General features: G+C 43.6%; 1 protein-coding gene and 1 non-coding gene across 2 annotated transcripts; both read left to right on the top strand.

The window, feature by feature from the left end:
* Positions 1-2,016: 2,016 nt before the first annotated feature.
* On the top strand, positions 2,017-4,368 carry LOC104715273 (high affinity nitrate transporter 2.6-like). Its single transcript, XM_010432691.2, has 4 exons — positions 2,017-2,429; positions 2,963-3,389; positions 3,484-3,599; positions 3,696-4,368. Exons 1-4 carry the CDS (start codon positions 2,017-2,019, stop codon positions 4,366-4,368), a joined length of 1,629 nt encoding a protein of 542 aa, XP_010430993.2.
* A 17,458-nt stretch (positions 4,369-21,826) lies between these two features.
* Positions 21,827-21,933, top strand: LOC147938294 (small nucleolar RNA R71). Its single transcript, XR_015567521.1, has one exon. It is a non-coding gene; the product is annotated as a small nucleolar RNA R71 (small nucleolar RNA).
* Positions 21,934-22,308: the final 375 nt, after the last annotated feature.

The raw sequence follows: 22,308 nt of genomic DNA, 5'->3' as shown, positions 1-22,308 counted from the left end.
AAGTCGTGAGTTCGATTCGACCAAATTTTTTAAAATAAGATTTTATTTGTCATCAGTTTAATACATCGGGTATTATTATTCCAATCAAAAAGTATTGGATATTAATCTTCCAAATTAAAATAACTTGAAGTTTTTTTTGGGAATTTTCCCTTATATTATGTGAAGAGTTTTTTTGACTTGGACTTTAAAAATTGTTCATAAAGTTGACGAAATTTGTCAAAAAAAAAAACATCTAAAAGAGGGAAAATTTGAAGTAAGTAATGAGTAATATGTTTTAGACTCCGTTAGTCTTTGGCTTTTGAAAGTTACATGAGAACAGAATATGCCTAATACATAACTAGCACAGCCTGGATTTTGTGATAGAGATTGAGACGCATGATCTGTACGGTCATTATAATACTCATAGCTTTTAATTTTCATTTGATAAGAGCTTCTGACTATCTTTTTTTTTTTTGGCTAATAATTCGACAAGTTCTCGTCCCACGTATCTATGACTTAACCAGCATCCATCGTGGTTGTGGGTTCACTTATATATATGCAATCGGTCATTTAAATTTGACTATCGTTAATCAATCAATATAAAAATGTCGTAGCCATCATTTAAATTTGATGATGTGATCAAATAAATAGCATCGAATGGCGAATGCATATATAGTCAATGTTTCTTCGGTAAAATGTAGCAATCACTTGTAGTATATAAAACCTTCAACAACACAAATAAAATACTATGTATTTCTATATACAGATGTGTTGTAATTAATAATCAAGAAGAGAGAAGAGAGGAGGCATGAATAAGGGAAGCAACATGACGACGATCAACTTGACATGCCGGTGCCTTACGCACCAGATCGAGTTACGTTCTCGTACGGCAACACTAGATTACTTTTTGGTAGGTACACATACGTACCATATCTAGTTATATATTATAGACGGTGAAATTAGTCAATATCGTCGCATACTCGCATAGCTTAGTTGATTAGCAAGTGCTAATCGTGGACTAGAAGGGTAATAACCAAATATTTTTATGATTTTTAAAATAATACACTTATTTGTATAAAATATCTAACACGGGATGACAACATTTTTACTAGTCGACGATTAGCACTTGGTTATGTCTTCGTGAGGTCTACCAAGTTGCAATTATAATTTATTAAGAGATTGACAGCGTGATACATAAACATGGAGTATTAGTATTAATGTATTATATAATACGATGCGCTATTGTCAACGACCATATTACATTATTTACTTCTGTTTCTGAAATTGGATATTCCTTATAGTTATATTGGCACACAAGAAAGTTAGCTTTTACTTTTCCAAGTACTTATTTTAACATTCATCTACAATCTGCAAATTGTAGATGCAATACCCTATATGCTGAAACTGATTTTGATATAGTGGATTAGTCTACATATCCGCCAAAGTCTCTAGTTAGACATGGTTGTGACTAATTCTCTAACATAAACCGACTAGAGAATTACTTGATTTTATCGATATGCATTGGAAGTTTTTTTTTAATCTAAGAATTTTGGTATGCCCGTAAATATTTACGGGGTTTAAACTCTAAATACTCTAGCATGTTAAACTAAAGAAGCATGAATGTTATGGTATATGACACCCATAAATTTTGTAATTTTCAGTTTATGTTTTGTTAGAATAATTATTTGACTCATGTCAGGAAACTATTTACACCCTTATACAAATTTTATTGACCCTATACACGTTATAAACTTATAATAAGGACATGTATATGACTCGATATATAAAAGGAAAGTTATTTACAGAGTATTCTAGTTACTTATTAATAAATAACCATATTTTACCAAATCTTTCATAAAATATATTTTTTAAATTGTCCCAAACGAATATGCGATATTTCTACGTTTATATATATGGCATGAAGAAAAATAAAACCGACAAACCTAGAAAACCAAAAAGCAAAGGCGTGGGACGGACGAGAAGCACGTTGCCTCTCAAGAAGAAAGAGTCTTCTTCTCCCATTTCTTGGGAAAAATAATGGCTTACCATAATGATGAAGAAGGCTCCATTGGGACCTCCATGCAAGGAGTCACGGCGAGGGAACAAGTTTTCTCCTTCTCTGTCCAAGGCGAAGATGGCCCTGCGTCTCAGCCTGTTCAATCTGATGATCCAACGGCTAAGTTTGCCTTGCCGGTTGACTCAGAGCATAGAGCAAAGGTATTCAAACCATTCTCGTTTGCCAAACCTCACATGAGAGCTTTCCACTTAGGATGGATCTCTTTTTTCACTTGCTTCATCTCCACGTTTGCCGCCGCACCTCTCGTTCCGATCATCAGAGATAACCTCGATTTGACCAAAAATGATATTGGAAACGCCGGAGTCGCCTCAGTTTCTGGAGCCATTTTCTCTAGACTCGCTATGGGAGCTGTTTGTGACTTGCTCGGGGCTAGGTACGTACTCTAGACTCGCTATGGGAGCTGTTTGTGAACGTGCTGTTACAACACATACATTAGATCTAGGATTCACCATTATGAAACATTTTATCATATCATGGGAAAATAGAAAAAAACAAAAGTAATCATTTATTCGTAATGATAATTAATCTAATTTGTCTAGTAATAGTATATCCCTAGTATCACCCATGGTCTCTAGTTCGAAGAGGTTATATGAGGCAGATTGGGCAATACCAAAAGAGAGTTTTAAAGATGTAAATATTTTCAACAATATTGTTCAAACTTCTATTAGGCAAATTATAAACCAATCAAATTTTAATTGGATTTAGGAAATATTACAACCGTCATCAATCCAGTGACATTCTTATGATCTAGATCATTTTTTTAACGCAAAACTTTATGATCCACATATACATGCATTTCTTTTTATTTTTCCATTTTAACTGTGTTCTCTTTAATTTTTTTTTCTTTTCATATAATTATTCATTTCAATAATTGATGATGAGAAACTTCCGATAAAAATGAAACAGGTATGGGACGGCTTTTTTGCTGATGCTATCGGCTCCAACCGTGTTCAGCATGTCCTTTGTGTCTGACGCTGGTGGCTACCTAGCCGTCCGCTTCATGATTGGTTTTTGTCTAGCCACGTTCGTATCTTGTCAATACTGGACGAGCGTCATGTTCAACGGCAAGATCATCGGACTAGTCAACGGATGTGCCGGAGGGTGGGGTGACATGGGTGGAGGCGTGACTCAGCTACTCATGCCAATGGTCTTCCATGTCATCAAACTCGCCGGAGCCAGTCCCTTCGTGGCGTGGAGGATCGCCTTCTTCGTCCCCGGGTTTCTACAGGTCATTATGGGCATTCTTGTACTCACTCTCGGACAAGATCTTCCTGATGGAAACCTAAGTACTCTACAGAAGAAAGGTGAAGTTTCCAAAGACAGGTTCTCCAAGGTACGTAGACAAATAAATCATATCTATATATATAAGTTGAAGTAAAGTTAGAATTATTCTTATTTCCTTAACAAATTAAATTTGTATATTTTAGGTGTTTTGGTATGCAGTGATGAACTACAGAACATATGTCTTGTTCCTTCTCTATGGATTTTCCATGGGAATCGAAATGACCATAAACAACGTTATCTCAGAGTATTTCTTCGACAGGTATAAATTAACATAAATAACAATTTTTGGTTAAAGATTCTGAGTTTCTTTAATCACAAGTAACCTGATCTGTTTCTTTTGGTTTACGTATATTAGGTTTCAACTTCAACTCCATACAGCTGGTATGATAGCAGCCAGCTTTGGTATGGCTAACTTCTTCGCTCGTCCTCTTGGTGGCTATGCATCTGACATGTCAGCTCGATTTTTCGGCATGAGAGGGAGGTTATGGACCCTTTGGATCTTACAAACTTCTGGTGGTCTTTTCTGTGTTTGGCTCGGCCGTGCTACCTCACTTCCTATAGCTATTTTAGCCATGATGCTCTTCTCAGTCGGCGTGCAAGCTGCTTGTGGGGCCATTTTTGGCATTGTTCCTTTTGTGTCGCGTCGCTCTCTAGGACTAATATCAGGACTTACCGGTGCAGGAGGAAATTTTGGATCGGGACTAACTCAACTAATCTTTTTCTCTTCATCAAAATTCCTCACTGCCGATGGCTTGTCTCTAATGGGAATCATGGCAATGATTTTTACGCTTTTGGTTGCTTTTATACATTTTCCACAATGGGGAAGTATGTTCTTTGGACCAACAAGTGATGAGAAGAAATCAAAAGAAGAACATTACTATGCAGCGGAGTGGACTGAGGAAGAAAAGCGGCAAGGATTGCATGAAGGTAGCCTTAAATTTGCAGAGAATAGCCGGTCAGAAAGAGGCCGAAAGGCGGCTCTGGAGGGCGGCTCAATGTCAGAAACTGAAAATCCGGCTCCTGTTTAGTCACGTAGTAACATTTTCATCTCATGATGTACGCTTGAGCGCACACACAACATATACATTACAGAATTATTGTGAGACATAATCATATGCTACGTTCTATATGTACCTTATTCAACCGTTGAATTCGGCTGTACATTGGTGTTTCTTCACGGTTTTACATGTCTAGCGAGCATGATCTTAATTAATTTGATTATATGAGGTTCGGTAAACTATGGACTATGCCTGGCTTCATCATTCAAACTTAATGTGTGTGTGGTTTGTATCTTGTTTTATTTAAATTTTTCCCCTATCATTGATACCTTTACTAGATGATCATCCCAGATACCTATGTATTATAGAACATAAGTTCTAAATAATGATAAGATAAACGAAAGTACGGTTGTTCCATATGTTTTAATCAAATTAATATAGATAAACGACATGCGGTACAGTGGTCTCTTTGAATGTAGACTTATCATTTGGATCAAGGCAAAAGAACAAGCTCCACCATTTAAAAAAAAAAAAATCGTTATGGTTCATTTTGGGAACTGCAAACGCCAAAAATACCCTAATATTGTTTATAGACCAGATTGTACATAGCTTGAGATCTTCATGGCAAGTTAGCAACAAGACGAATCATTGTTCTACTTATTATTTATTGTGATCTGGACTTAAAATTGAATATATGAGCTATTAATAATTTCGAGAAAATTATGATTTTAGGACAAAAAGGAAGACAGACAGCGTCAGATTGGGTTAGGAATTACATCTAGGCTTTGGAAAGTGGAAGATGCAGATGATCTGTACGGTTGATTAATAATAAGAGTATGGATTGGTAGATAAAGACTATACAATAAGAACAAATGGTTATCTACTTATCTTTTCGTTGCGACTATAATTTTGATATGTACTTTCAGTACTTGTCTAGCGTATCAAAGTCATTAAACATGGCTCGATTGCTCCACTTATTGCGTTCTTTGTCGAACTTCAAAATGATTATAAATTTAATAATTTTACTAGGCCTGCACATTCGGGTATTTGTTCGGGTTTGGATCGGTTATTTAGAATTTTCGGGTTTAGAGGTATAAGACCCGTTCGGGTATTTCTAGACTTCGGGTTCGGATCAGGTTCGGTTCGGATATTTTGGGTTCGGATCAGATTCGGTTCGGATATTTCGGATTCGGATTCAGATTACCCAAAGTTCACAAAACTCAAAATTTTAGTATCTAATTTAGTCTAAATTATTCAATAATATGCAATATATCTGAAAATTTAAAATAGTTTTTACCCAAATTTACTAATAAACAGTTTAAATACTTCAAATTACCGAAAATATCTAAAAATCTGAATATTTTGGACACTTATATTATTAAAATTATAAATATTATAAATATATTTGAAACGAGTAACTTTTTTTAATAATAAATAATAAATATAATATAATAAATAAACTACAACTAGTGATCCCATATCCACTAGCCACCTAACCACAATCACAACCAACAGCAGAATAACAATACCAATATCCAATAAATAATAATCCAAAAAAATATAAATATCCAATATTCATAACATCAGCAATATCCAATAACCAAATAACTGAAATCATAGAACCAGTAACCTAGCAATGTTCTAATGACCCAACTCTAGCAACCTAGAAATGCCAGACAACATAAAACCGAGTCCCTAGAACATCCTCCTCTTCATTGCCTTGATTCCACGATCACACTTTGCCTTTACCTGCACCACAAACACATATTGCAATGCATGAGTATTTTAAAAACACTCAGTAAGGCAATCCTCCCATCTACTGGGCTATACACACAAGCAATAGAATCATCTCTAACCATCAAACAACAATCAACAATCAACAATCAACAATAACAAACCAGGACTCTGCATCGACCGACCCCAACATGCATCGACCGACACCAAATGGAGGTTGCGTCGACCGACGCAAGATCTGCGTCGACCGACGCTCCCTATGCATCAACCGACACATGCTCGACATAACACGAAAACCCTAGAGTTTACGCACCGTCCTCGCATCTGCATCGACCGATGCAATGCCGAGCATCGTTTTCCTCCAAAGCTTCTCGCCGGATCTTCGTTCCTACAACCACAAAACTCGATCCCAAGCCACAAGAAAGCTTCCTAACATCCAGAACAACGATCTAACAAGTCTAACAACACACAACAAGCAAATTACAGAGAGCTCTAGCTTAGATAAGCCATGGTCCTGCACTTACCTTTGCCATGGTCCTGCACTTACCTAAACCCGCATGCCATAATATATAAGGAAAAATCCAAACTTGTCTCTCGGGTCGTCACCCTACAGCGAGCCTCCGGACCGTCGTCCGAAGTCGATATACCAACCATACTCCCAAGCCACAAAGTCTCTGATTATGGCAGTACTAGGAGAACCTAAGTCCTCCAAGAGCCGCGAGCAAACAATTCTGAACACATCTGAGTCCTATCCCTATCCAGGTTTCCTTCCCGTGGCTCGCGTAAAACATCTCAATGTCCTACCAACCACATATCCCCTCACTGGAATACCTCATGACCACACAAGGATTACATACATGCCCAAGGGCTGCCACAAAGGCCAAACAAAATGTCCTAAAGAGGACCGCCACCAAGGCCAAACAAAATGTCCTAAAGAGGACCGCCACCAAGGCCAAACAAATGTCCTAAAGAGGACCGCCACCAAGGCCAAACAAATGTCCTAAAGAGGACCGTCAAAAAGACACTATGGCTAAAAAGCCCGTCACAAATACCATCTGTCCCGAAGGACCGTCACAAAGACCATCTGTCCCGAAGGACCGTCACAAAGACACTCTGGCTAAACAGCCCGCCACAAAGGCCAAACAAATGTCCTAAAGAGGACCGCCACCAAGGCCAGACAAATGTCCTAAAGAGGACCGTCACAAAGACACTCTGGCTAGAAAGCCCGTCACAAAGACCACACAATGTCTAAAAAGACCGCCACACACTGGCACACTGACTCAAAAGTCCGCCACTAAGGCCACACACAAGCCCCTCCAAGGATCTCCACCGCTAAAATCGACAAATTCTAACTCCCGTAAAACGTTACATATTTTGCACTTTCCATTTTTGGAAACTTTTCACTTTTGGAACTTCTATTTCAGGAAACTTTCCTCCAAAACCCCGCCTCACGGGAACTTTTTACCCGGAACACCACCTCATCTTGTTACTGAGTCGCACAACCAACCACCCCAAGCGACCGAGTAACAAGAGAGATGGGCTGGAATACTCCATTCCCGCTCCAGCCACGGATTACAGATGGGACCAGGCTAAACAAGCTCAAGTCGCGGCTTGCTTCTCATACCACTTCTTGAACCTTGCCTTCATCTTTGCCTTAGGTTCCCAAGTCTGCTCCTCAACACCATCACAGTCCCACAGGACTCTCATCAAAGGAATCTTCTTCTTTCGAAGTTCCTTGATCCTCCTCTCGAGAACCCTCACTGGTCTCGCCTCCAATGTCATGTTAGGCTGAAGATCCTCAGGAATCTTAGCCAACACCTGCTCACCCTCAGGGAGACACTTCCGCAACATAGACTCATGGAAAACTTTATGGAATGCATGCATCACCTCAGGTAACTCCAATCTATATGCCACTGGTCCAACCCGCTCAATCACTCTGAATGGACCCATATACCTCGGACTCAACTTAGTCTCTGACAATGACCTGTTCAGACCCCGCAACATGGCCATCTTGAGGTGCACTCTGTCTCCTACCTAAAAATCAAGATCTCTCCTCCTCCTATCGGCATAACTCATCTGCCTATCCTGAGTCTCCTTCATGTTCAGCTTGAGAACCCGAATCTTCTCTGAGGTCTCATGAACAAAACTAGCACCAAACATACTCCTCTCCCCCACCTGAGTCCAGCATAATGGTGTACGACATGGTCTCCCATACAAAGCCTCATAAGGAGTCATCTTAATACTCGCCTGATAACTGTTGTTGTAAGCAAACTCTACCAGGTTCAGGTGATCTGCCCAATGGCCACTCCAATCCAATACACACATCCTCAGCAAATCTTCCAACGTCTGGATCGTCCTCTCAGACTGTCCATCTGTCGGGATGATAAGCTATACTCATATGCACCTTAGTGCCCATCTCTGCCTAAAATGCCTTCCAGAACACCAAAGTGAACTTAGAATCTCTGCCAGACACAATGCTCGCTGGCACCCCGTGCAATCTGACTATCTCTCCCACATATTTCTTAGCCAAGACTGCTGCTCCATCAGTCTTCTTAATGGCCAGAAAATGTGCTGACTTAGTCAACCGGTCCATAATGACCCAAATAGCATCAAAGGTCCGTGACACTGGCAATCCTACCACAAAATCCATAGTGATCATATCCCACTTCCACTCAGGAATGGGTAGACTCTTCAGTAACCCGCCAGGAACCTGATGCTCAGCCTTCACTAGCTGACACACATCACACCTCGAAACCCAACTAGCCACATCCTTCTTCATCCCGACCCAATGATAGTACCTCTTGAGGTCACGGTACATCTTAGTCGCTCCTGGATGAATAGACAACTTGCTCGCATGGGCCTCTCTCAGAATCTCCTGCCTCAACTCTTCATCCTTGGGCACACAAACCCGACCGTGCACCAAGATAGTACCATTATCTGAGACCGGATACTCTGAATCCACATCCCTAGAGGTATTCACTAGCCCCAAATCCTTCTCCTGAGTCAACCGCACTCTACTCACGAGATCTGCTCTATCTACTGCTTCCAAACCCAACGGTTCCTGTGAAACAGCACACAAGCTCAAAGCACTGATCTCCCCTACCAGAGACTCCATCTCCTGCTCCTGAGCCGAAGCTACTCTCTTCCGACTCAGAGCATCTGCAACCGTGTTAGCCTTACCAGGATGATAGGCTATCTCCAAATCATAATCCGCCACAAGCTCCATCCACCGCCTCTGTCTCAAATTCAGCTCAGGCTGAGTGAATATATACTTCAGGCTCTTATGATCTGTAAACACCTGTACCTTTGCACCATAAAGATAAGATATCCAAATCTTCAGGGCAAAAACTACAGCACCCATCTCCAAATCATGAGTAGGATAGTTGCCTTCATGCACCCGCAACTGCCGCGAAGCATAGGCAATCACCTTCTCATGCTGCATCAGAACACAACCCAAACCAACCCTAGATGCATCTGTATAAACCACATAGGGTTCTCCCTGCTCAGGCAAAGCCAACACTGGCGCAGTATTCAACATCTCCTTCAGGCTTGCAAAGCCTTCCTCACACTCTTCTGACCAGAAAAAAGGAACATCTTTCCCTGTCAACTGAGTCATAGGATGTGCTCTGCTTGCAAACCCCTGAACAAATCTCCTGTAGTAACCTGCCAACCCAAGGAAACTCCTGATCTCTGTGGCATTCTGCGGTCTAGGCCAATCTCGGATAGCCTAAATCTTCTCTGGATCCACAGAAACCCCCTCTGCAGAAACAATGTGACCCAGGAAGCCCATCTAACGCTGCCAAAAACTACACTTGCTCAACTTGGCAAACAACTTCTGCTCCCGCAGCTTCTCCATAACTGCCCTCAAATGCACTGCATGCTCCTCAGGACTGTTAGAATAAACCAGGATATCGTCGATGAAAATGATGACAGACACATCCAGAAACTCCTGAAACACGCTATTCATCAATCTCATAAACGCTGCTGGCGCGTTAGTCAGCCCGAAAGGCATCACCACAAACTCATAGTACCCATACCTCGTCTTGAAAGCAGTCTTCCTCACATCTGCCTCATCTATCGGTATCTGATGATAACCCAACGCCAGATCTACCTTAGAGAACCAAGTAGCACCCCTCAACTGATCCAACAACTCACCGATCCTAGGAAGAGGGTACTTGTTCTTCACAGTGACCCGGTTCAAATCTCGATAATCAATGCACAACCTGAAACTCCCATCCTTCTTCTTCACAAGCAACACCGGCGCTCCCCACGGTGATACACTCGGACGGATGAATCCCTTACTCAATAAAATCCTCTAGCTGCTTCTTCAGCTCTGCCATCTCTGCTGGAGCCATTCTGTAAGGAGCCTTGGATAACGGCATCGTCCCCGGTTCCAGTTCAATGGTAAAAGGATCCGACCGAGATGGTGGTAATCCCTGCAAAGACTAAAACACATCCTCAAACTCCTCTACTACCAGAATACCGCTAACTGTAGACTTCCCCACTGACTCTGGCATAGATATAGTAACCAAATAAGCCTCACGGCCCTTCTCGATCATCTTCCCAGCCTGAATGGCTGAGATCACGAGACTCCCCGAAGTTGGTCTAATACCCTGAAAAACCAACTTCTCTCTTGAACGCTTAAACTTCACTCTACCCCGATGGCAATCCAAATGCACCCTATGTCGATGCAACCAATCCATCCCGAGAATAACATCATATAACTCCACTAGACTGATAAGCAAATCCGCTGGCCAAGACTCTCCTGCGATCTGAATATCAATTCCTCTAGCTCGTCCAATCACTCTCAGGAACTCACCTCCCGCAACCCTGACAACTCCTGCACGCTCTCCAGGATCCCCGCTGATCCCCGCACCCTCTGCACACTCCAGAGTAATGAAGCTATGAGAAGTTCCATAATCAAACATAACATGGGACTTAAACCCACCCACCAACAAGGTCCCTACACAAACCTCATGTGTTGAGAACCTAACACTTTATCACAGGAAACATATATAATCTGAACCTACTAAAATTCACCAAGTTTAAGTACCAGAAATTATACCTGTGATTGTCCCGGCACTGGTTCCACCAGTCTCTGCTGTCGTGTAAACACGTGGCGTCTGCTCAATCCGTGTCACCTGCTGACCTCCAGGCTGCACCTGCTGCAATGCTGTCACTGCTGCCGGCTGCAACTTGATGTGCCATGTCTCCCTACAATGATAACAAACCCGAGGCCCTGTCGTCGGAGCACTCCTCTTGGGATAACTAGCAACCCTGTGATCCTTTCTCCCACAACCGAAGCAACTCACACCACTCGGCTTCTGCGTAGCCTCCCATCTCCTCTTGGTTCCCTGTGCAGACCTACCGCCCCTGCTGGAACCACCCTGCTGCTGAGCCTTACCAGGCTGAACTGTTGGAGCTACCGCCACCGACTGTGCCCGGATATCCTCCTCAATCTCTGCTGCAGTCTTAACCAGCTCTGCACGCGTAGCATAACTCCGCCCTCTACAGTGAACTCTCAAATCATCACGTAGAGCCCTCAAGAACCTCTTGATCTGAGCCTCCTCAGGCTCCATAGCCCGACCCCCATAACAAAGAAGTCGACTAAACTCCAAGTCCAGCTCCCGCACTGACCGCGTCCCCTGAGATAACTGAAGGAACTGCACCTCCAACCGGTCTAATGCCTCTCTAGGAAAATACTTGCGGTTGAACTCCAAGACAAAGTCAGCCCAAGTCATCTCCCTCTGCACCCTCCTAGCAGCCAGTGATCTCCACCATATCTGAGCATCACCAATCAAATGATGGACCCCTATGTCCACCCAAAACTCCTCAGGGCATCTCAGAGTATGGAAGTTACGTTCCACACTCGCCCTCCATGCATCCGCCGCAGTAGGATCTACACCTCCTGAAAACTGCTCAGTACGAATACAGCCCATCTCTATCAACTTGCTGAGATAACGAGAATGGACTCCCACATCCGCAGCCACTGGCTGCCGCTCCTCCGCCACCACTGGTGGCACTACCCGAGCCTACGCTGGTACCGTTGGTGGTAACCGCACTAACACCTCTGCTAGCAAAGCCGCAACGTCAGTACCAGGGACTCCACCTGCTGGGACTCCCACACCCGGAACCCTAGCATCACCGGCCACTGGAGCATCAACACCGCCCCCTCCTGCCACACTCACGGAATCCCCCGGAACATCCTGTGACTCGCCAACATCCTCAGCTGTCACACTCTGGTCCTCGGTCTCACTAACCACTGGGACTCTGCCCTTACCACGACCATGTCCGCGTCCACGACCACGTCCGCGTCCACGACCTTAACCAGCCACAACATCCTCTCTAACTATCTGCACTACCATGAACAGAAGGCTAAGCAAACAATTTCCAATACAACACAGAAGCATAAACTCACCGTGGAATCACACAGTCGGCTCGAAGAGGATGTTCTAGGACTCCATGCCACACACAATTGACTAACTCACATAATCAATCAAAGCATACAAGTCCCAAACATCTTTAACAGAAACCTAGTGAACCCAAACCTAGAACCGTAAAGGCTCTGATACCAAAATGAAACGACCGACCTCTTTTTTAATAATAAATAATAAATATAATATAATAAATAAACTACAACTAGTGGTCCCATATCCACTAGCCAGCTAACCACAATCACAACCAACAGCGGAATAACAATACCAATATCCAATAAATGATAATCCAAAAAAATATAAATATCCAATATTCATAACATCAGCAATATCCAATAACCAAATAATTGAAATCATAGAACCAGCAACCTAGCAATGTTCTAATGATCCAACTCTAGCAATCTAGCAATGCCAGACAACATAAAACCGAGTCCCTAGAACATCCTCCTCTTCATTGCCTTGATTCCACGATCACACTTTGCCTTTACCTGCACCACAAACACATATTGCAATGCATGAGTATTTTAAAAACACTCAGTAAGGCAATCCTCCCATCTACTGGGCTATACACACAAGTAATAGAGTCATCTCTAACCATCAAACAACAATCAACAATCAACAATAACAAACCAGGACTCTGCATCGACCGACACTAACATGCATCGACCGACACCAAATGGAGGTTGCGTCGACCGATGCAAGGTTAACTTGCATCGACCGATGCTCCCAATGCATCGACCGACACATGCTCGACATAACACGAAAACCCTTGAGTTTACGCACCGTCCTCGCATCTGCATCGACCGATGCACAAAGTGCATCGACCGATGCAATGCCGAGCATCGTTTTCCTCCGAAGCTTCTCGCCGGATCTTCGTTCCTACAACCACAAAACTCGATCCCAAGCCACAAGAAAGCTTCGTAACGTGTCTAACAACGATCTAACAAGTCTAACAACACACAACAAGCAAATTAGAGAGTTCTCTAGCTTAGATAAGCCATGGTCCTGCACTTACCTTTGCCAAGACGAATCTGAACCTCTAACAAACAAGAACAAGCCTCTATGAAGCTCCTACAACGATCCCAGCTACAGATCTCACCAAGAAACGCCACAAATCTCCAGAAATCACCACAAACGTTCAAGAACAGTTCTCTCTTCCTTTTGTTTCTCAAAACGGCTAAAGTCATCTAATGAGACAAAAAGAATGACTTAAGGGTTTTCCCTTCCCTTTTGCCTAAAACGCAGCGTTTGACTTAAGTCAAAACGCACGAAATTGAGCCAGCATCGACCAATGCTCCTAATGCATCGCTTGATGCACATCCCAAACCGGAATTCCGGTTCACGGATGTTACAATATTACTAATATATATTAATAATATGGGTATATTTGGATACTCGTTCGGATTTCGGTTCGGATCGGGTTTGGGTTCAGGTTTTCGGATTTAGAGATTTAGAATCCGTTCGAGTATTTTACAATTTCGGATAAAGGTTCAGATCGGGTTTTTCGGATCGGATTCGGATCAGAGTATTTTGTCCAGGCCTAATTTTACATACACAAAATGGTATAAAATCCTTTAAAATTTCTATTATACTTTCATTAACTAATATTTTTAGTGTTTTTTTGTTAATAATTTCTATTAGAAGGTTCGGTTAACCAAATCGGAAGAATATTATTTACATACAACATAAGATGCGGTAAAGCATGGACAATCATGCTAATTTATCTGCTTTAATATTGACATTTTTTTTTTTTGGTATGCCATAGGAGACAATAGTCTCCTACACTTTATTCAAAAAAACAGAAAGAAAAATTACAACCTGACAGTTCGCGGAACCACTGTTCCATTGGAGTCTTCTACACTCACCAACTTAACAACCTCAGGACAAACATCTTAATAATGAAAACCAAGTGGTAATGAAAACACATAGTTTGCTAACCCATCTGCTAGACGATTAGCCTCCTTATACACATGCGAAACTCGAACACTCCAGTCATTTGAAAGAAAGGCATAGCACAAGCATACTAGGATTACAACGGATGAGACTCACTAATCCCTGTCTTGAGAAACCCCACAACTACCTCAGAATCTACCTCCAGCTCAACACACCGCAACTGACTCTCCCATGCCAGGACAAGCCCATAATAGACACCCCATAACTCTGCCAAAGGCGCTGAACAGATACCAATATTCAGTGCAAACCCGCGACACCAGTTACCACTACTTTCTCTTAGCACACCCCCTGCAGTAGCAAGACCCGGGTTACCTCGAGACGCACCATCAATATTTATTTTTCCCCACCCCTCCCTCGGACGAGTCCAAGAAATCAACCGCTCAATCCGTCCAGACTCTCGACTCGTATTGTACATCTTCTGACTAGTTTGATAAACTTCCTTAGCCAAATCCTTGATGAACCTTACCCTGTCACGACATTTGCCATTGCCACCGAATATATTACTGCAGCGCCACTTCCATCCCCACCAGACACCCATAGCAAACATTGTGGACCAAGGACAGTCTCCAATCATGGTGTCATCCCCCAAGTTCGCATACACCCACTCCAGTAGTGAACTCATGAAAAAAGCATGTCTTTTCCGTCTCAGAACAAGCCTGCTCCAAACCTCAGCCATAGCAGGACAATCCCGTAAAACATGAATAATCGACTCGTCACCACTCTTACAGACTTGACAAATCCCATTTGTACAAAGATGTCTGCGAAAACGCTCCATATTTGTCATCAGAACTTGATGAACACCCAACCAAAGGAAAACTCGCACTCTCTCTGGAGCTATAACATGCCAAACTCGATCATATAGCAATCCCAAATTTGGTCTTGGCATGTTATCACTTGTTAGACAACAATAAGCAGATTTGACAGTACACCTCCCATCAGAACTCGCACCCCAAGATAGTCGATCTTTAGCACCTGTAACCATATCCACGACTATTGCAGCAAGCCGTAACGAGATATCACCCGGGACATAAAGCAAGATATTAGCCATATCCCAACCCATCCCTTGTCTCCAAGCATCACACACTCTCAGAGTCTCATATCCAGGAGGTAATGGGGCTAGCACACATTCAGTCAACGGTTTCTCCAGAAGCCACTTATCTGTCCAAAAGCAAGTTGTTTGCCCATCTCCCAACACCCAACTTAGTCCCGGAATCACCACCTCTCTTACTCCTAGCGTAATGCTACGCCAAGTAGAGGACCAGGTACTCTTCGGGACAAGCCAGGTAAGATCATGTATCTCCTTCACCTTATACTTGCTAGTTAAGACTCTAACCCACAAAGCAGTCTTATCATTCAAAAGCCGCCAACCAAGCTTTGCTAGCAGCGCTTTATTCATTTCTTTAGCCGATCTGATACCAAGTCCTCCATCTCGTTTGGGCAGACAGACCTTCTCCCAAGAAAGTAAATGTTGTCTCTTTTTTTCCACAGTATCTCCCCACAAAAAGGATCTGGATATTCGGTCCAATGCATCCAAAGACGCCTTTGGCAGAGCTATAGTACTCATAGTGTGCACAGGGATTGATTGTACAAGGCTGTACGATACGACGGCTCGAACGAACACGGTTCCGGGATGGCAGAGAGTGGCGGATCGAGTCAAACGCGACTCGTGCGAGGTGAGTTTGGCGAGGGTCGAGTCGACGTCGGCGAAGCTGGAGTTTGTGAGAACAATGTGAACAATGGCTAGATGGTACGGAGTGAGATGGATCGAGTGGAGCAATGCGTGAAGTCGAGTGACAGTGGATGGAATGAGGACGGTGAGAATCACGGTCGAGTTGCAGAATGATGCCGGTTGGTTCGACTAGGTCGAGTGAGAGGAAGGTGAAAACAATATCGCAGCGGTGGTTGAACTTCGACGGTGTGTGATGCAGCTGATCACCTTGTGAAATCGAGCAAAGAGATAGAGAGTGGAAAAGAAAGTGAGTGAAATAATTAAGAGATGGTTGGTGGGTGAGAGTGAAGAGAGAGGTGAGGTAATGTCTAAATAGAAGGAGAGTTGTGAGGGTGTAGTGGGTTGATGGGACAAAAAGATGATGTGTTTGGTGAGAAGGAACAAGAGAGATGGGTGATGGGAGATGATAAAGGTTCACGTGGGGGGGGAGGTGGGAAGCAAGTGGATTGACCATTTTTTTTACTCTCCCAATTACTCTGCTTTTTCTCCTTTTTCCCACTTCATTTCTGTAAAACACATCATACGGTCTGACTCTGATCTCACTAATTTGACTGCCAGGTCCATTCATAGAGGGGAACAGAAAACCCCTCTGGTCGGACTTGATCAGCTAAATATTTCTTGACTCTCTGACCATTTACAGTGAATTCACTACCATCCTTGTTCAGAGAGTGATAGCTCCGAATGGCAGAACTTCCTTGACGTCAAAAGGTCCAGACCACCTAGACTTGAGCTTTCCAGGAAATAACTTAAGTTTGGAGTTGAAAAGCAAAACCTGATCCCCAGTCTTGAGCTCCTTGACAACAATTTTCTTGTCATGAAAATTCTTGGTCCTTTCTTTGTAGATCTTTGAGCTCTCATAGGCGTCAAGTCTGATTTCTTCCAACTCATGTAGATCAGGAGTCCTCTTAGCCTGAGCTGCGTCAATATCCAAGTTCAGCAACTTGATAGCCCAAAGTGCCTTATACTCAACCTCTACAGGGAGATGACATGCTTTACCATAAACCAGCTGAAATGGTGTTCTGCCTATTGGCGTCTTGAATGATGTTCTGTATACCCAGAGAGTCTCGTCCAGCTTCACAGACCAATCTTTCTTCGAAACCCCAACAATTCTTGACAAGATACCTTTAATCTGCTTATTTGAGACTTCTACCTGTCCGCTGGTCTGAGGGTGGTACGCAGTAGACACCTTGTGCTTCACCCCGTATTTTCGCAGCATATTCTCAAACACCTTGTTGACAAAATGAGTACCACCATCGCTGATCACTGCTCTGGGTATCCCGTACCTTGGAAAGATTATGCTTTTGAACAGCTTCAGAACTACCTTGTGATCATTGGTAGGACTGGCAATGGCTTCAACCCACTTGGAAACATAATCAACTGCTACCATAATGTAGAAGTTACCATTAGATGGAGGGTTGAAAGGTCCCATGAAGTCTATACCCCAAACATCAAATATTTCTACTTCCAGGATCGGATTCTGGGGCATCTCATTCCTTCTCGTGATGTTGCCCATCCTTTGACAAGCATCACATTTGGCAATGAAACTGTGAGCGTCTTTGAACAAGGTTGGCCACCAGAGACCTGCTTGAAGAACCTTCTGAGCTGTCTTGAACGTGGCGAAGTGACCTCCATAGGTGGAGCCGTGACAGTGCTCAAGCACTCCCTGTACTTCCCCTTCTGCTATGCATCTTCTGAACAGACCGTCAGAACCTCTTTTGTACAGACAGGGTTCATCCCAGAAGTAGTGGTTGACTTCTCTGAAAAAATTCTTCTTCCTGTAGGGATCCATGTCATCAGGAACTTCTCCACAGACCTTGTAATTCACGAAATCAGCATACCATGGCGCAGTATCCGAGGTGATCGCCATACAGTTGATTTTTAGGTTCTCAACCCCGGCGTCATGCATCTGCTCACAAACCTGGGCGACCAGAAGTTGTTCCTCAGGCATTGAGTCATCTATTGGAACAGCATCTTCGATCCTCATCCTTGACAAGTGGTCCGCAACTCCATTTTCTATTCCTTTCTTGTCAACTATCTCCATGTCAAACTCCTGGAGAAGCAGGATCCATCTCAACAGTCTCGGTTTGGTATCCTTCTTCGAGTAGATGTGTCTCAGAGCGGCATGATCGGTATACACAATGACCTTCGAACCCACAAGATAACTCCTGAATTTCTCGAATGCAAACACAACTGCAAGGAGTTCCTTCTCTGTGGTAGCATACCTTCCCTGGGTCTCGTCCAAGGTGCGACTCGCGTAGTAGATGACATGAAGCTTCTTGTCAATACGCTGTCCCAGAACTGCTCCAACTGCGAAGTCTGAAGCATCACACATGATTTCAAAAGGATGATCCCAATTCGGAGCTTGCACTATAGGTGCTGATACCAAGGCTTCCTTGATCTTGTTGAAGGCTTCCAAACATGCTGCATCAAATTTGAACTCAACCTCCTTGCACAGCAACCTTGTCAAAGGTCTTGCAATTTTTGAGAAGTCCTTGATGAATCTCCTGTAAAACCCAGCATGTCCCAGAAAACTCCTGATGTCCTTTACTGTCTTAGGCGGTTGAAGCTGAACCATGACCTCAATCTTTGCCTTGTCGACCTCAATTCCACTTTCAGAAATCTTGTGTCCCAGAACGATCCCTTCTTCAACCATGAAATGGCACTTCTCCCAGTTCAGCACCAGGTTCGTCTCCTCACATCGCGTCAATACCCTGAACAGATTCAACAAACAGGAGGAGAAAGTGGAACCGTATACAGAGAAGTCGTCCATAAACACTTCCACTGACTCCTCAATTAAATCCGAGAAAATTGAAGTCATGCACCTCTGAAAGGTGGCAGGAGCATTGCACAAACCAAATGGCATGCGTCTGTAGGCGAAAGTGCCATAAGGACAAGTAAATGTTGTATTTTCCTAGTCATTTGGGTGGATAGGGATTTGGAAGAATCCACTATACCCATCAAGGAAACAATAATAAGGATGACTAGCTAGTCTTTCCAACATTTGATCAATGAAAGGCAGAGGAAAATGATCTTTCCTAGATACAGCATTCAACTTCCTATAATCTATACACATCCTATGTCCTGTGATGGTTCTAGTTGGGATTAACTCATTTTTGTCGTTTTTGATCACAGTTATGCCTCCCTTTTTAGGTACACAGTGTACTGGAGATACCCAAGTACTATCAGAGATAGGGTAGATAACTCCAGCATCAAGTAGTTTCAGGATTTCTTTCTTAACTACCTCTTTCAGATTAGGATTCAATCTTCTTTGGGGTTCAATACTAGCATCTGATTCATTTTCAAGATTGATCCTATGGGTGCAAAGACTAGGTGAAATTCCCTTGATGTCATCTAAAGAATAACCAATAGCCTTTCTATACTTTTTTAGCTCAGTTACTAGCATCCCCAATTCATCATCACTCAACCTAGCATTCACTATAACAGGATAAGTAGAATTGGTTCCCAGAAAGACGTACCTGAGCCCGGAAGGAAGAGTTTTGAGTTCTACCTTTGGAGCTTTCAGTTCCGACCAGTCGTCAGCACGGGAGTCTGGAATGATCGCGGTCGAGTGAGATGGGTGCGACTCGATCGAACGGGACAATGGTGTCTCGAGTCGGGTCTTGACGTCGGTCGAACGGCAGATATCACGTTCTAAACTCTCTGTCTCAACTGCACATACCTCCTCTGCGTCAGATATCTGCTCGAATTCCTCTGATCCATCCGTTTCTTTGTGGGAGTCTAGCAGATTCTTGTAACAAGTTGTCTCCCCATGCAGAAACCCTTCTTCTCCATCCTTGGTTAGAGCGGTTTTGAGATGATCTTCTTCAGCTAGTTCCTCCAACAACTCGTCAGCCAATTTATCCATCTCTTCAATGTAGAAGACTTGTCCTCCTATCGTTGGCTTCTTCAAGGTATCCTTGATGTCAAACTTCATAGTGAAGTTGTCGCCCAGATTGAGGTCAATCTTGCCATTTCTGACATCAATGATGGCTCCAGCAGTCGCTAGGAAGGGTCTTCCTAAAATCAGAGGATCTTTAGGTTCTTCATCCATCTCCAGAACCACGAAGTCGGTTGGCACTTCCACGTCTCTGATCCTGACAGGTAAGTCCTCTAAGATACCATGTGGAAGTCTCACTGATCTATCTGCAAGGATGAGGGAGATGTCGCATCCCTTAAACCTTGTGAAACCCAACCTCTTAGCCACAGAGAATGGCATCAGATTCACTGAAGCGCCAAGATCACATAAGCACCTCTCAAAAGACATAGGTCCAATGGAGCAGGGTAGAGTGAATGATCCAGGATCTTTGAGCTTCTTGGGTACAACCTTCTTCTGGATAATTGCACTGCACTCAAGACTTAGTACAACCATGCCTTGAACTTCTTTTGATCTCTCCATCACCAAGTCCTTGAGGAATTTCTGGTAGTGAGGAACAAGTGCGAATACATCCAGCAATGGCATTCTCAACTCAATCTCCTTGACTTGCTTTTCGAACAAGGCTTTGTACTTCTCAGTAAGCTGCTTCTTGAACCTCACTAGAAAAGGTAGAGGAGGCTTGTACGGTGGAGGGATGAACCTCGCAGGTCTGTCTTCAGGAACAGCAGGCTCCTTAACAGCTTCAGGCTCGGATTGCTTCACTGGCTCGACCGGGTCTTTGACTGCTTCGTCTGGGTTCTCCGTCTGAGCGTCATCCTGACCAAAATCCTCCCTAGCTAAATCCTCGCTGTCCTTAGTGACGTCTGGAACTCCTTGGCTGGGAGGCAATGTTTTCCCACTTCGCAGCGTGATGGCATTGGAGAACTCCTTGGGGTTCTGAACAGCTTTACCTGGGAATTGGCCAGGCTTTAGGGCAGAAGTAGAAGTCGATTGGCCCTCCATGTACCTTATCTTCGAATTCAGAGTTTCAAATTTGACGTTCAGATCATTGTAGGAACTTTCCATCCTCTGACTAAGGTCAGCGAACTTCTTTGCAGTATCCATGGAACTGCTAGCTTGGCCCTGAAGAATTTGTTGCATCATCTGCTTCATTTCTTGATCTGGGGTTGGTGTAGGCTGAGCTGGTTGAGGGCGGAATCCTGGCGGTGGTCCTGAGGGAGCTTGGTAACCCTGCTGGAACTGTTGTTTTGGAACGAACCCGGATTATAAGGCACAAAAGGTTTTTGTTGCCCTTACTGTTGTTGTTGCGGTGGGTACACCTGATCTTGTGGATTAGCAACATTGGTACTTCGGTAAGACAAATTGGGGTTCGTCTTGTAGGGGTTGTAACCTTTGTTGTATCCACCCTGATTCTGAACATAGCTGATCTCTTCACTCTGCTCACCCTCCCCATCTGGAACTTGGAAAGGGTCGTCCTCAGAGACGAAGTGGACGCTCCTCTGCTGGCTCAGCAAGATACGGTCAAGCTTCTCGTTGACATTCTTGAGGTCCTTCTTATACTTCTCTTCAGACCCAGCGTCGCCGCGAAATGTGCGGTCATAATCCTCGTTGTAGTTGCCGTCGGACTGAGCGAGATTCTCCACCAGTTGCCAACCTTCATCGACATCCTTGTTCAGGAAGTTACCGTTTGAAGCGGTATCAAGCAGCATACGTATTTTGGGAAGGACACCACGGTAGAGAGTACTCAGTAATAACTCGTTGCTGAAACCATGATGTGGGCACTGGCTGTGGTAACCCTTGAAAAGCTCCCATGCTTCACAGAATGATTCTGAGCTCTTCTAAGTGAAGCTGGAAATCTCATTCCTGAGACATGCTGTTCTAGAGTTGGAGAAAAAGTTGGCCAAGAATGCCTTCTTGCAGCTATCCCAGGTGGTGATTGATCCCTTGGGAAGGTTTTTCTCCCATTGATGAGCCTTGTCTCCCAGGGAGAATGGGAAGAGGCGCAACTTGTAACCGTCCTCACTCACGCCGTTGATCTTGGTGAGACTGCAAAGACGGTCGAACTCGTCCAAGTGGTCGAGTGGATCCTCCATAGGCAACCCGTGAAACTTGTTTCCTTGGATCATGGTGATCAGACCACTTTTGATCTCGAAGTTGTTGTTCTGCACGGCAGGAGGGACGATTCCAGCACGTTGAGTGTGAGTGTTCGGTGCATCCCCAGCACCAATGTTTCATGGTCCCTGATG

The sequence above is a fragment of the Camelina sativa genome, chromosome 9 (genome assembly GCF_030686135.1).
Source record: "Camelina sativa cultivar CO46 ecotype springtype chromosome 9, ASM3068613v1".
Lineage (NCBI taxonomy): Eukaryota > Viridiplantae > Streptophyta > Magnoliopsida > Brassicales > Brassicaceae > Camelina > Camelina sativa.
This window is presented reverse-complemented; position numbering and strand designations above follow the sequence as displayed.

Coding starts and splice junctions, on each gene's coding strand:
- LOC104715273 (XM_010432691.2), top strand. CDS start 2,017: ATGGCTTACCATAATGATGAAGAAGGCTCCATTGGGACCTCCATGCAA. Junction 3,390..3,483: donor CCAAAGACAGGTTCTCCAAG/GTACGTAGACAA, acceptor TGTATATTTTAG/GTGTTTTGGTATGCAGTGAT. Junction 3,600..3,695: donor TCAGAGTATTTCTTCGACAG/GTATAAATTAAC, acceptor TACGTATATTAG/GTTTCAACTTCAACTCCATA.